The 15,931-nt window shown below is 34.9% G+C and overlaps 1 protein-coding gene across 2 annotated transcripts; it reads left to right on the top strand.

The window, feature by feature from the left end:
* The first annotated feature begins 2,573 nt into the window (after positions 1-2,573).
* Positions 2,574-15,707, top strand: LOC121755500 (kinesin-like protein KIN-UA). Of its 2 annotated transcripts, none has more exons than XM_042150796.1 (19): positions 2,574-2,852; positions 3,494-3,594; positions 3,734-3,856; positions 4,542-4,727; positions 4,837-5,058; positions 5,156-5,312; positions 6,381-6,530; positions 8,181-8,269; positions 8,426-8,629; positions 9,325-9,465; positions 10,732-10,866; positions 10,952-11,083; positions 11,832-11,970; positions 12,383-12,475; positions 13,047-13,172; positions 14,074-14,199; positions 14,519-14,662; positions 15,106-15,234; positions 15,330-15,707. In XM_042150796.1, the coding sequence occupies exons 1-19, from the start codon at positions 2,684-2,686 to the stop codon at positions 15,515-15,517; spliced, it is 2,754 nt and encodes a 917-aa protein (XP_042006730.1). In that variant the 5' UTR covers positions 2,574-2,683; the 3' UTR covers positions 15,518-15,707. The 2 variants fall into 2 exon arrangements, with proteins under 2 accessions (XP_042006730.1, XP_042006729.1); XM_042150795.1 differs by having other exon boundaries at positions 2,575-2,852; positions 9,319-9,465.
* The last annotated feature ends 224 nt before the right edge of the window (positions 15,708-15,931 follow it).

The raw sequence follows: 15,931 nt of genomic DNA, 5'->3' as shown, positions 1-15,931 counted from the left end.
CTCTCTATATGCCAAAATTCGTACCATAAATTTAATTATAATTTCAAGGTTAGTGTCTTCGATTATCACATATAACAGATATAGACAAATAAATCTACTTTAAAAAGAATAAAACCATAAAGTATAAAAAAACGAAAAATAAATAATTTACAGCTCATTACATTTGTAGGAATATCCAAAGCGGATAATAAAAATGACCCGCAGTACAAAAAACGCTCCTACTAGTGCTCAGATTAGTGTACCATTCAAAGAGATAAAATGACTACCTCCTAGAATAAAGAAATACATTAAACTCGTTATGTACCAACAAATTTGTCCTAATTGTCCGGTTACAGATGCTATGGGAGCTCGAGGCCGAACTTGCACGAGACGTATCTGGACACGTCAAGGTTCGGTCATGGACGTTTGCTTGGCTGCATCATATTGGTGATGTGGCTCGCTGACTTGGACTCGTTTGGTGGTCTAAAACAATTAAGATGGGGGTTCGGATAAAGCCCAAGCGCCAAGCCCAATGACCAGACCCAAAGAGAACCTAACCACTTAGATTGTATTTGGCTAAATCCTTTGGTTCGGATAAATACACACAGGATTTAAAAGCTACTTATTTTTCTTTTTTTATGAGAAGAGAACCAGCACTTCAATTGTATTTGGCTCAATCATTTCTGATGTATTCCTTAAGAGAAATTGTCAAAATATGTGCCAAATAATTGCTTGTCAAGGCATATACTATGAAGAGAAATGAATGAACCATAATGACAGTTATCTCTCTCATGAAAAGACATAACCTTTGTAGTTTATAAACATGGATTTTGAATACATTTAGGGCTTAGATTTGGCTCGTTCTGATCTTTATGCATGTGAAATAACCTTTATGCATGGAGTATAATTTTGTATTTTGATGTGGTCTGTGGAAAATGTGTTAAATTGGTCAATATGAAGATAGAGATATCGGACCATGTCAGCAACCAAAGTGAGTGGTCACTGAGCATGCAAGCGGACAATGAGGAACCAGTGGCCAGTTGTAGAAACGCGTGAGCCAAGACCTCCCACCCAACGGTCCACTAAGATCGCCATAAAAATCAAAAGATCAGTCAACGACCCACTGACACCCCACACCCAGTTCAGTGGCGGATCCAGACCCCGAAAATAGCGGGGGCGGAATTTTTAATAATAAAATAAATAATATTATATTAATATTTAAGTAGCACTAGCTTCGTTAATAAAATATAAACATGCTTTAGCTTGCAAATATGTATTATTCATTTTAAAATATTATATACAAAAGTGATATAAGTAGAGCACTAAATATTTAGAATTCAAAATTATTTAAAATGTTTATTTTGTTACATAGAGAATAAGATGCATGGATCAAATTATAAGTACTTTAGGATAAAAAAACTTTAACACAAAATTAAAAATCATTTTAACTAAAGAATAAATATAACAACATATATGCAACTTAGTAAAAGTTTAGATTTCATAAAGTATTTAAAGGTATTATTTTGATAATAAGAAGAAATATGAATTGATAAAATAAAAAAGTAAAAGTTGAAAAATATATATTCTTGTTGAGGGTTAAACCCTAGACATCTTAGTTAAAAACTCAACAACTAAATCATTGGACTACTACATTTTATATGACATTTATTGAAAATAAATATATTTGCACACTCTATGGAGGGGGCATATATGCTATTTTTCAGCTCGATTCAAGGGAAAATTTAAGCTTTCCAGACGACTGGGGATGGGCAACCAGCCCCTCTTGCCCCTTGGATCAGCCAGTGACCCACTTAGCGGTTCATTGAGTTTGTGTGGCGCATGGTTTCATGGGTAAAATAATCAGTTCACACACTTTAAATGAAACATGATTTTCTAACTTTAAGGACTAAAAAAAATGAAAATTGATTTTCCAACTTTAAGGACTAAAAAAAAAGTGCAAATTCCATTTTTCTAAGAACAAATTAGTTCATAGAAGAATTGAATTTCAACAAGAAAATAATATATCATTTTTTTATTGTACTTTTTTAAAATTTAAATAATATTATTGAATTTTCCCGTATCTGTGTCGTACATTTAGTTCCGTATTTTGTGTGATTGTCAATTATTTGTTTTATATAATTAGGGGTGATGTGGCTAGGCTATTGCTGAGCTATTTGCTTGTCCTGATGATGTAGCGGGAGGATTTTTAGTGCTGATGATGTGACAGGAGGAGTTTGTGGCTGAGCTATTAATGGGCTATTGTTGGGCGAAAGCCACTTGAGATCCCTTACATGCGCATTACCAAATAATGTTAAAATATGTTTTTAATTGTCTTATCCATTTCAATATACTCCAGTTTATTTACTATGAATAAGACGTGAATAGAAGATAAAATAAAAGGAAAAATATTTATTGGGTAAGGCTCAATAAATACAAATTCAATTGAATGCTATAGCATGTAAAAAAGTTGATGTATTTCCAGAGTCTTGAAAATTTTTGTTTAATTACAGAGTAAATTACAAAAATAGATGATTACGAGCCCACTACCCACTACCCTACCCACCCCACCCCACCCCACCCTCTTCCTTTTCAACTGTCAAGCAGCTCCAAAAAGCAACCTTTCTTCCATTTTCGAACTCCATTGATCACTTCCCCTCCCCACCAATAATGTGAAGAAAAAAATTAGGAGAATTGAGAAAACAAAATGTCTACCAGGAATGGAGGCAGCGCATCAAGAGCAGGGGCTACCAAGTTTGAGAATTATAGCAATTCCACTTCTAAGTTCTCTCCATCTTCATCTCTCAAGTCGAAGCTGCACCACTCCACCACGGCTGCTTCCAGTCTTCGCCGCGGAAGCCGAGATTATTCCACGAGTAATCTTCGCTGCAATTTAGATAGACATGTTCATGATTTTGGAATTCCGATTGTTTTTGTGTAATGTGTGACATTTCCCTCTTTTCCTTGCTATAATTGCCTTGTTAAATGGCGAATTGTTGTTTACAGCCAAAAATTTGACATTATTTTTCTTATGTTGTGCATAAAAGGATGTTTTGGCCTCTTTGTCGATTGGTTTCTTTGTAACGCTGGTTGGTGATGTTTCTGTAATGCATTATCTGCAGTCATTTGAAGATAATCGTGCCCCGGTATCGTATTGATTTGTGTTAGTTATCGATAACTGCAAGTGTGAGACAATTATCTGCTTGTAGGATTTACACCTAGTGGCGTATTTGCAGGCTAATTATCTGGTAGGGAATGTGATTTAGGTTGTTGCTGTTTTCTCCTCTTTCTTGTGCCATTTTCATATGTTAACTTTCTGTGGCCTGCTAGATATGGAAACCTTTAGTTATGTTATAGATTGTTTCCCCTTCACATTGGCCTGCATCATTCTTTTCTTTGATTTAGTGTGCTTCCCGAAAAGATCATCATTTGTAACCTTGTGCATCGTTCGAACTTGAAGGTTGTTAGAATTTTCTATAAGGGTCACTGCTTGCTGAATATTGCCTTTATGTGATAGTTTCTGGGAGAGTGCGAGTTGCTGTCAGATTAAGGCCTCGAAATTCTGAAGAGATGATAGCGGATGCTGATTTTGCTGACTGTGTTGAATTGCAACCAGAGGTACAGCCCTATAATGACTAATGACTATATGGCTGTGTTCAAGGGACCATTTTCAGATTGCACTGTCCTGGGAAATTGGCAATATATTTCATGTCAGGAGTTTTTTCTTTCTAATATGCTTATCAAAATTTTGTTTCAGTTGAAGCGATTGAAACTTCAAAAAAACAACTGGGATTCTGATACCTATGAGTTCGATGAAGTCTTAACAGAGTACGCATCACAAAAACGTGTATATGAAGTTGTGGCAAAGCCAGTAGTTGAGGTACTACAAGCTTAGTTTGTTTGTTTTCGTTGTTTTTCCTGTACTTCCAATGTCACGTGCCGTTTAGTTGCACGTGAAGATTGAATAGGTTATTTTGTTATTAAATATTAAGATCTTCTTCTATGCAGCATGATTCATAAAGAACTTGTTGCTGCATGTAATCTATATTAGTAGCTGATAGTCGTTGAAATGGATTTCAAAGAGGTCTCTTTACCCATTGTAAGCAAGAAATTGGTTGTCACTTGAAAATCTAATGATGAGTGAGTTTTTAAAATTATTAAGAAGATCTATCCAAAAAGTTTACCAGATTTATTTTCATGACATGGCTTGATTTGTGCAGTATAACTAACTGATGTTTTTTTGTTACTTCAAATTTTAAAGACCTCAGATCATTCATAGTACTGTTATCAATTTAGGGTTATTAAATTCCTTAAAACCAAAACTTTTGCTGATAAATTTAGTGGTAATTAGAAATATAACTTCTGTTACTCACACTAATAGGATATTCTATATTGAGGTTTTGTGAGCACTCTGACAGACTTGTGAATTCTATTTCTTACCTTTTCTTATCCTACGGCCTTCTGAATTTTCTTTTGGTTGATATCTGTTGTTATGTGATCTTCATCCTGGATGGCAAAAGGTCTAACCTTTTTTTTGATAAGATGCAGTTTTTTGTTTTCTGCAGAGTGTTTTAGATGGTTACAATGGAACAGTGATGGCATATGGACAGACGGGCACAGGGAAAACCTACACTCTTGGACGACTTGGTGAAGAAGATGCTGCTGGTCGTGGGATAATGTTGAGAGCAATGGAGGATATACTGGAAGAAGTATCACCTGAAAATGATTCAGTTTCTGTTTCTTATTATCAGGTCTTGCTACAATCTATGAAAATGATTTAAATGTTAGTTGCTTGATCCTATTCAGCAGTTCTGTGTTGCAAGTATTTACTGAAACTTATTTATCTATGTGCTGGTGCAGCTTTACATGGAAACAATACAGGATCTTCTTAATCCATCTAACGATAATATAACTATTGTGGAAGACCCGAAAAATGGAGATGTTTCTCTTCCTGGTGCAACCTTGGTACAAATTAGAGACCATAAAAGTTTTATGGAACTACTGCAGTTAGGGGAAGCCCATCGTTTTGCCACAAACACAAAATTAAATACAGAGTCCTCTCGTAGCCACGCCATTCTAATGGTAAATAATGTGCATTCTATTTTTTTATACTGTTAAGTATAAGTATGTTATATATGCATATATAATGACTATTTTTGGGGTTATTTCTTCATTGAAGATACATGTAAAGAGGTCAGTGAAAGGAAAAGATTCTTCAGTTTCTACTGAAAATGGTAACAGGACCCCGATAAGCAAAACATTGAAGCCTCCCGTTATACGAAGAAGCAAGCTAGTTATCGTGGATCTTGCTGGTTCTGAGCGCATCGATAAATCAGGTATGCTTTCAAATTTTTATTTCTAGTCTTGGCTCCATTCACTTAATGTGGCATAGCTTTTTGACCTTCGCACCTTCTTGAAGAGAAGCTGCATTATTATGTTTGCATCAGTTTCGATTACATCTAAATGGCATCCCATCCTATATAACATTAGAATTAAAGTATTTTATCTTGGTAACAAATCCGAAGGGCATCTTTTGTGGTGGCACCTCGATGTCAGGTATCAGTTTGCCCATATTACTACCACATCAACTGCTACTTAGCCTACTTCTGCCCAGAATTAAACCCCAACAGCTCAACCTAAAAGCTAACTATGCAAGGGTCCCACTTTCAAATATCTCTCTTGAAATATATATTACTATTAATCATGACAGATAAAAATATATTTCAATATTTTACTTTTATAAAATTCAAACAATAATCTTTTAATTATCATTTTCTAATTTCAAAAGGAAAGAGAGAAATAGTTAATTCTACTTCTGAAAATATAAAAAGAAAATAAAATAAAAATTTAAATGGTTGCATCAATCACAGCCACAACCAAAAGAAAAGAAAAAAATCAATGCATACCACACAACTAAAATCATAGGAAAAAAACAGAATAAGGAGAACTGATATTATTAATCATAGCACCATAAAAAAGTATACAACTGCAAGTGGGGAAAATTAAAAAAGAATCATAAATTTGAGATAAGCAAAAAATGAGAAAGAAAAAAACAAAGATGAACGTGATGCTGACCCATACAATCCTAACTAAAATTAAAATATACAACAAATAAGCCCCTAACTTTAGATAATTAATCATATTCAACAAGTGTACTGAATTAATATCTGTCATCATGTACAGTTCTTAATCCTGCAATGGGAAACTGGACGCATCATTGACTACCTATTCTAGATACTTAGTGAGTATTGCATGTGTTTTACTTTTGCTATAAGGAATATATCATACTTTACATATTATTATAGTTGTTTCTTTTTGGTATCAATGGAAGGTGTTGCTTTGGCATGTTATACTCTAACTCTTAATCTTCATGCTTTTGACTGTGTTTTGTCTTCCTCTGGCAGGGAGTGAGGGTCATACATTAGAGGAAGCCAAATATATTAATCTCTCTTTGAGTGCATTAGGGAAGTGTATCAATGCATTGGCAGAAAATAGTGCTCATGTTCCTGTCCGTGATTCAAAACTCACAAGACTGCTTCGAGATTCCTTTGGAGGTGATGATTTGAATGAAATGCATTCCTTGGTTCTATTGCATAGATAAACTCAAATGAAAAACTATTTGGGATGAATAACATACATGTCTGAAAAAGGTATTCCCATAAAAGAAACTCTCTTCATCCTCTGCCCTTGTTCATGTCATGCCACCTCTCGTCAAATTTCATTATAAATGAATTTTACGTAGATGTATCGATCTTAGGATATATTGATACTGGTTTAGAAGTTCCATGGTATCTGCATGTCTCTCCTTGTTTGAAGTATATGTTTGAATTCTTATTTTTTCTTTTTCGCTGAATATAACGTGCATTTGGACTTTACGTAGCGTCTTTCATTAATATGAAGTTCCAATGAAATTTTCTGTTCCCAGCTTTCTCCGTCGTCCTTTATTTTTTGTAATGTTATTCAATAAATTTAACAAATGGAAAATCTCAGGTCCGTTGGTCGTGCTCACTTTTTGAACTTAGAATTCCTACTCTTATATGCATCATGCTAGAGATGATGGGATTGATTTAGAAGAGTGATCACATGAAATCTTATCTTGTCTCATATATCATGATTTATAATGATTCCTCATGTTTTTTTCCCATTTTCCTAACAATTGGTGTCGATGCGCAGCCTATTTCTTGAAACCTAAGAGCTAGAGATCATCTATTGAAACATTGATTCAGGAATCTTTTGGGGGAGTAATTTCAGTTCTATTTTCCTTGTGCTTCACTTTCAGCACAATACACTCGGGAAGGAGTCTAAGATAAACAATTGAATAGAGAGCGATATTCAATGAAAAGAAGGTTCCTCATACTCATGACCAAGCTTATAATGCTGAATTAAAATAGAGCATGACAAGCTACAGCTGTCGCAAGCACAAGGGCAAATAGAGTTGAAATAGCTCAATTCTAACTCTAGGTTTTTGTGGACAATGGCCGTGCATCCTTACCCTTTTCTTAGTGGACTCATCTACCGTAATGGGAGTAAGATTAACTGAAGATAAGGAAACATTAGATAATTATGGGACAAGATATGCAAAGATTTCATGAAATCTACTAAGTAGATCAGTAGCACATTATACACATTAAGGTCAGCACATTTGAGACATTCTGTTTGGTAGAGTGCGTAAAAAGTGCATTCAAGATCCTTTCATAACAAATAAGATTAGACCTCAATAAGAAGATGTTGGATAAGCTATGCATGATTTTATCAGTTATGCAAAACTTAGCAGAAGAAATTTTTAATTTTATCATTTTGTATATCTTCTGAAAGAGAAGTATTATCCAATCTAGACGTGTTTCATTAATATTATGTAAATAACTAGGTACATCTATCTATGAGTAAATTCATTAGTCAATTGCAGAAGCTACTTGGGAGTTTTTCAGCAATGTTGTCATTCAATGGGCCTCTGATGGCCCAACTGACTGCGGATTTTTCTTGTATGTTGTTGATTGAAATCAAGTCATTTTTCACAATTTTGTTAGCTATCTGCTTTCACAGTTCTACTTATTATTAATATCTAAGCAGATGTAACTTAATTAGGCTGTCCTTGTTTTGCTTGGTTTCTCTTCTTTTCACAAAAAGGTCTACATCTATACAAAAAATCTGAAAGATCCAATACCAGGATTTGATAACACAGGCTGTATGAATTCAATATGCAGGTACAGCTAGAACCTCATTGGTTATTACTATTGGGCCATCACCACGCCACCGAGGAGAAACATCTAGCACCATCTCGTTTGGGCAACGCGTAAGTTCAATTTTCTCCTCATTTTGATTTTTTTCTTCGATTTTCATTATGTTGCATTTAGTGGTCGTAGACCAAACTGTTTACTCTTCATATGCTTATAGAGTGAGGTGTAAAACAATAAGAAGTTATAATAGGAGTGTTATTTTCTTATGGCAGGCTATGAAGGTGGAGAATATGGTAAAACTCAAAGAGGAATTTGATTACAAAAGTTTATCAAGGAGGCTTGAAATGCAACTGGACAAGCTAACCGCTGAACATGAAAGGCAACAAAAAGCATTTGATGACGAGATTGAAAGGATAACTTTGGATGGACAGAAACATATTGCTGGGGTGGAACAAAATTATTCTGATGCATTGGAGGTGAGTAAATGCACCAGATGAGTGTGATGCTTGGTGTAAATATGCATTGGTTTCTTTTTCAGTTGTGTCAGTTTTTAAATTCAGTTTGGAAAAATATAATATGTTTGGTCTAGAAATTCTTTTATAACTAGTTAATGATATATAATTAAATATTCATGAGAATAACGTCCTAATGATTTTCTTTTATAGAGCACGGCTAATTATGCCTTTTCGTTGAAATTTCAAGTTCCCTAAAAAAATAATTGTATGTTTCTCAATAGCAACAAGCACAATGTATTCTTTAGTTATAGTTGTAAGAATAGTTAGCTGTGTGCTCAGTGTGCAGCTTCTTAACAGTTATGTGTATATTTTCTGATTAAAACCTTGAGCATCTGATTGATGCATGTGAGGCCAAAGACGTTCTTCTTTCATATGGAGACCTAAGACGTGCTCATGCATGTATAGGCCCTAAATGGCATACAGTCAAGGTTCTCTAAGGTTACATGACTAATTTCTTTCATTTCCTTTATAGAAGCCGCAGAAGGTACATAGATTTGTACAATATGATTATATAGTACTTGTTCTGCAGAGCTTTTTATGCATAGCTGTCTTTCAGTTTGACTTCGATATGCAGGGACCTATTCTTGTGTTCTGTTCTGATTTTGACTTGCTTTATTCTCTTTTGGATAATGCTATCTATTTTCCTTCAGAAGCAGAAATTAAAGTGTCAGAAAGACTATGCTGAGTCTTTAAAGAGGCTTGAGAAACAATCAGCAGTAAAACAAGAAAAATACGGCCAGCAAAAAGTTAATGTTGGTTTATCAGATTATGGCATTGATCAAAAATCAAAGTCACAGGTATTTTGCAATCATTTGTTTACTCAGTATGGTAGCATCTCGTTAATGTGGTTCTCTTGGTTCTAACTAGTTATTGATGTTGATTCAAAAATTTAAACTACAACCTCTACAAAGAATTTGCCTGACTTTTTCATACGAATTTTGGGTTTCCTGCATGCAATTTTTCCGCTAGATGAGTTTGTACTCTTGCTGGAGAGGATGAAATGTACTTTAAACAATGCCATCATCCATCGCATTCTTTTCACCTAGTTAAAAACTCATCACCCTGTACTTGCTTTTGCAACCATGGATGAATGATATTTTATTTTTAAGTAACTACACTCTTTTTTTATTCGAGTCCTACCTGTGTTAAATGTGCGAATCCATTCCTTCATGTCCTGAATTTACTTGAGAAGCAGAGTGCAGAAATAAGGAGCTGCATTTAATGTGGATAGGAATCTTCAGTTCTACTGCGTGTTAAATTCCTTGTTATCTAATCTAAATGGTCTCTTGAGAAGCCATATACTACTCCCTCCATCCCGTAATAGATGTCACATTTCCTTTTTCTGGAAAAAGTTCTCTCCCACATTAATATAAATATACTCCCTCCATCCCAAGGAAGATGAACCCTTCCTTGGGCGGCACGGGATTTTATGCAACTTTATTTTGTGTGTTAAGTGGAGAGGGTAAAGTAAGAGAGAGGGAATAAAGTAGAGATAAAGGTGATTCCATTTTTAGTAATGAGTTATCTTAGTTGGGACAAACCAAAAAGGAAAGTGGGTCATCTTCAGTGGGACGGAGGGAGTACTATTTTTTCTCTCTACTCAACACACAAAACAACATCTCCTAAAATCCCATGCCATTACCCAAGTGTGCCCTCTATTATGGGACAGAAGGTGTATAAAATAAGGAAGTTGAGCTTAACAGATAAGTTTTTTATATGTCGACTTCATAGCACGTTATAAGCTATCAGTTTGGAAGGGAGACGCATGAGATCAATCTAAAAACTATGTCTCTTAGTTTGTGAAACATAAGCCTTGGTTGTGATACTCTATTTATTGCTTTAGTAACCTTGCTGATGATGATACTTTTACATGAGAGTGATCTATAAAGAGACTTTAGAAATTTTCTATTCTCACTTGATATAGTTGAACAATGAACAATGAACAATGGATTTATGTAAATCCAGAACTAATACTCCATTAGCCTTGTTTACAATATCTGCATTATCTTTTGTTCCCTTATTTTTGGTATTTTTCTCCAAACATGTACTGCTTCATATTGCAGCCTCCAGTGTTACCTAGTTCTGATGAAGTCACAGAGCTTATGCAAAAGCTTAAAAATGAAATTCTTCTACGCAACGCTGCAGAAGCCGAAGTTGATAACCTGAATAAGCAATTGATTCAGTGGAAAAACATGGAGGTGTTAATTGAGTTGGTTACTTTATTCAATAATCCGACCAACTACTCTCTGTCTTGATAAATTTTGTAACTTGGCTTTACACTAGGCTGCTAGAAATTCTGAGATCTTAAAGCTTGGTAAGAGGCTGGAAGATGAAGAATGTGAAAAGGCAAAACTGGAAGAAGAAATCAAAATGTTACAGAGTCAACTATTGCAAATAAGTTTTGAAGCAGACCAGGTATCTATGTTTGACGAGTATTGAACTGCCATTACTTCATAACTGGAATCTAAATTCAGTAACCTACTAATCCCGCCCAACAAGAGAATTCATAATATGGATTATTCCTGCTCAATATTCAAACAACAATATTTATCTTGCCAATCCTTTCTTTCCGGTTCATTTTGAGGCCAAGTTTAAGGCATTAGATGATAGTTCACTTTTGCAATTTATAATTGCAGTGGCAGCACATTGTCAATTGTATGTGTCTTCTAACTGAAAGATTTTGTGTTGGTATATTATTTTGGAGCTAGAGCTCATACAATGCATCTGCTACCCATTAGTTAATCACTTTCAGAAATTAATACTGGTTTGTCCATCTCAATACTTCTTAGTCTACATTCTCTCAAAATTGGCTTGCTTGAAGTGTTTCATCTTTTGGGTGTCATAGATTTGAAGTTTGAACTGAACTTAGGAAAAATTGCAAGCTCTTTGGATTTCCTAATGAGACGAGATGACTACATAATATTAATCAAAACCGTGTCTGATTGATTTATAACTGAATTAAATCTTGCAATGGTAGCAGCCCAAATTTTTCTGTCTTCAGCTTATTGGTATTTTTAGTCCACTATTGTCTGTGCTGAATTTTTCATTGGCTATTGGACTGGAATTTTTTTTGAGAAGAAAAAAACAAATAAAAGAAAAGGCTGGGAGTATTAGTAATGTGCATGATGAATTACTAACATAGTTACTACTTATGACCTTGTAGTCACGAAGAAATCTTGATAAAAGATTGAGTGGTCAAGCAGCAAGCTCTCTTGACTCACTCATCCCTCAGGCTAAGCATCAGCAACTGAGAGAGCCTGCTGATGGAGACAAAGCATCAGTTGTGAAACTCTTTGAACAAGGTGGACTTGTAATTTATTGTGTTACTTTAATCCAATTCTTTTCTAGGACCTCATTTTCTAGTCTCAATGTTATTACGGACATGAGAGATTGTGTGCGACCCTCCGTCTGTAGTCTCGTTCTTTTTTCAGTCAATTATTTTTTTCAGTATTTCCATGTGGACCGCTACCTGGTCTTTGCATGGCTTATTTTTATAAAACAAAATTTTCTCCCTAAAAAAAGACCTGTCTAGGACATTCTTTCCCAGAATAGCAGCATCTGCAGATGGGCAGGATGAAACCTTCTCGTGATTATTCTTTGTTAATTTTGTTTTCATTGTTCAATCTAAAATTCGATTCCTCATTCCTATTAGGTTATTGTTTCTTCTCTTTTATTCTAGCAATTATGTTGATGAATTTTACTGCACTGCAACAGTGGGGCTGCATAAAATATTGTCATTACTTCAATCTGATGATGCTGATGTACGGATTCATGCTGTTAAAGTAGTTGCTAATCTCGCAGCGGAAGGTATATCTGAATTACTCTCCTTTCCTTTCTAGTAATATAACGTTGTTTCCGTTCCTTGTATTTCCTTCCTCTCGTTTGTCTACAACTACAAGTATACATCTGAGGCTGAAGTACTGGTACTGTAAATTTAATCAGTGATACCATTGGAACCATGGACGATTCTGTTCAGTCATACTGGTTTTAGAGTGGCTCCTTTAGTGGAAGGAATGACATACTTTGAAACTACATAGATGGTCATCACACCAGCAGTTTGATACAATGCAGTTATTTATAAGAGCCGGTTACTTTGTGTGATAATCGTCAAAGTCTCTAGATGAAGCAATGCTAATCTTTTCCGATTAAGTTTGGGTCACATCTCTATCTTATAATGCAGTGACCTGCTAAATCATCTATTACTGGAAAAAAAAACCCTACTTCCCCCATCATTGATTGTTGAATAAGGTCATGAATTGCTTATGTTGTCATCTTGTTCTTCAGAATATCATCTTTACAAGTAAAAAGGTCTTACCTCTTGTATATGTTTGCTTAATAAAGTCAAGTTCATGACATATCATGTTTCCTTAATCTTCAGAATCAAATCAGGAAAAGATTGTTCAAGCTGGTGGGCTTACATCCTTACTTGAGCTTCTGAGAAGTTCCAATGATGAGACCATTCATAGAGTAGCCGCTGGCGCCATTGCCAATCTTGCAATGAATGGTAATTTTTTCATTAATTGGAGTTATTTCATATTCTATTGATGATAGGCTCATACTAGGTTGATACTACCACGCTAGTACATACCAAAGACCACTTAAAATCCATCATATTCGAAAATCAGCGATCAAGATTCCATCTTTTAGAATAGCAATATAAAGGTAATTTAGTAATCTCGAAATAGTTATCCACTTTCCCTCTCCCAAAAAATATCTCAAAACTTTGTACTCCATGTTCCACATAACTCTTTCAATTTAAATTAAATTTTCACAACATATCAAATTAAAGATAATTTTATAAGGATTCTAATATAAGGGGTGCATTAAGGTCCTAATACCTCCTTAGTGTTAAGCATCAAACAAATCACAACTCTTGGATCCTTGGATTGGATGGTTGTGATAACTACATTATTAGGCTAAGATGCTACGTTATTAGCCAAGCTACATTATTAGACTAAAATGTTACATTATTTTACTAAAATAAGTTACATTATTAGATGACACATGACATTAATCTATCCGTTAAATCACAAGATCCAATGGACTACAAGTGTTTTGTTTTTGAACAATATTTATCATATGAAAATGAATACATCCCTTCTAATATATGTACAAATGACAACATAAGCATACAATATATCAATTAAAATGATATTCCACATGACATTATTTAAAGCCATTAGATCAACAAATCTAATGGCTTTTAATTAGTCTTTGTTATTATTTAGATCTTTGTTATTATTTTAATATCCCCTCCGTCCCACATTCGGAGTCACTTTGACTTTTCTGCACTCGTTTTTATAAAAATGATAATAAATAGTTAAAGTGGAGAAATGGTAAAGTAATGGGAGAGAATAATGTAGAGAAGATACTTACGTATATGTTTAATTCATGGGGTTTTCCAGAAACCAACCAGGAGCTCATAATGGCTCAAGGGGGCATCAGCTTGTTGTCCCTAAAAGCAACCAAGACAGAGGATCCTCAAACGCTTCGTATGGTTGCTGGAGCTATTGCTAATCTTTGTGGCAATGGTAAGCAACAATCCTTCAATTCCATTTCCTATCCTCACCAGGTTTAAATTATTAATGATGAGAAAATAGCATCTTGTTCTACTGTTGCCTTCTTCTATGGAGTGAATCCTCCTCCTTGTAATGCCATATATTTTCCCTTCAAGTCTCTTAGTACTCCAACTTGTCTTTAAAGATCTCTCTCTCTTGACTGCTGATTAAAAATTTGCAGCAAAGGTCATGTCATTGCTTCGAATTCCATGAGACTTTGGTACAAAGGGGCTACTAGAGTAGCGTTTTCTGTCTTTAATGCTATCTGTGATGTTAATGTTCATATTCTCAGATAAATTGCAAGTAAAGCTGAGAGGTGAAGGTGGTATTAGAGCTTTGGTGGAAATGGTTAGATGTAGACATCCAGATGTTCTTGCACAAGTAGCTCGTGGGATGGCGAACTTCGCCAAATGTGAGTCTAGGGCATCCACCCAAGGTACAAAGAGTTCTGGGTGTTTCTGCCCACCAAGTAAATTACTGTTACATGGCACTCTCTACATGCCTTCTTCCATAAAGTTACTTAGTAGTTTTGTTCTTATTATGCATAAAGTTTCTTATTTGGACATCAAACTACTACATGACAAACTAAAGAAGCTTCTGAGTAGGATTTTTATTTTATAATTTTTGTGTTTGCTGCAAAATGGGTTAAAGGCACCTTTGTCTAAAGACATACATATACTCTTTCTGTCCCATCCTCATTCAACATTTCATCACTATTACCATATTTCATATATTAGCAAGTGTCTTTAAACATAACAAAGGCTCATTTAAGGATACTGTTATTTTCTCTCACATTCGGTTGCACATTTGATCTGGTTTCAACATTATAAACATAATGCATTCATAATTAACCTCTATAATGGTGTTTTGCTTTTTCAGGGACTAAGACTGGGCGATCTGTCCTGATTGAAGAGGGTGCCCTTCCTTGGATAGTTCAGAATGCCAACAACGACGCCTCACCAATCAGGCGCCACATCGAGCTAGCCCTTTGCCATTTAGCTCAACATGGTGAGTACCTTACTACACACATGCTGCGTCTACTTTATGAAAAGCCAAGGTGACTAGAGTTATTACACCTAAAATGCTCGTTTTCTTCTTTACAGAGGTTAATGCAAGAGACATGATCCATGTGGGTGCATTGTGGGAGCTAGTTCGTATTTCCCGGGATTGTTCACGAGAGGATATAAGGGTTCTTGCGCAACGAACACTAAAGTCTACTTCTGGTTTCCAAGCTGAGCTGAAGAGACTACGAGTCGATTATGGCTTAAGTAATGAAGAATGCACGTGGTAATTTTCACTGTAAAGCTTAGAAACTTAGATTGACGAGATTGGACTGAATATAATCTGAAGAAAGACCAAAAAAGAAACCAAAATAAGATTTTATAGGTCATCTTGATTTTTTTTTCTCTCTGAGAAATGAATCTGTTTTTGTATACATGTAGTATTTTTATGTGATCATGAAACTCTTTATTCTGGCAAAATACGTTTGCATTCATTCATTCCCCTCCTAAAAAATTTCAAACGTAGAGCCACAATTAACTATTTGTTCACTAAAATTGTGTCACTAAAATACTACTCCTTTGATATTTGTAGTAGAGCACAAAAACACTCCTAAAGTAAGTTTAGATGCGGAAAGGCACTTGATATTAAATAAACAATGTAATGGAACATCCTTAATGTTGGATAAGTTGTACAAACATTGCAA

This window comes from Salvia splendens, chromosome 11 (genome assembly GCF_004379255.2).
Source record: "Salvia splendens isolate huo1 chromosome 11, SspV2, whole genome shotgun sequence".
Lineage (NCBI taxonomy): Eukaryota > Viridiplantae > Streptophyta > Magnoliopsida > Lamiales > Lamiaceae > Salvia > Salvia splendens.
This window is presented reverse-complemented; position numbering and strand designations above follow the sequence as displayed.

What these genes read in the sequence shown, in the direction of transcription:
- LOC121755500 (XM_042150795.1), top strand. Translation starts at nt 2,684, where the DNA reads ATGTCTACCAGGAATGGAGGCAGCGCATCAAGAGCAGGGGCTACCAAG. An exon ending in TGGCAAAGCCAGTAGTTGAG is followed by an intron (nt 3,857 to 4,541) that starts GTACTACAAGCT and finishes TGTTTTCTGCAG; the next exon opens with AGTGTTTTAGATGGTTACAA. An exon ending in TTCAGTGGAAAAACATGGAG is followed by an intron (nt 10,867 to 10,951) that starts GTGTTAATTGAG and finishes GCTTTACACTAG; the next exon opens with GCTGCTAGAAATTCTGAGAT.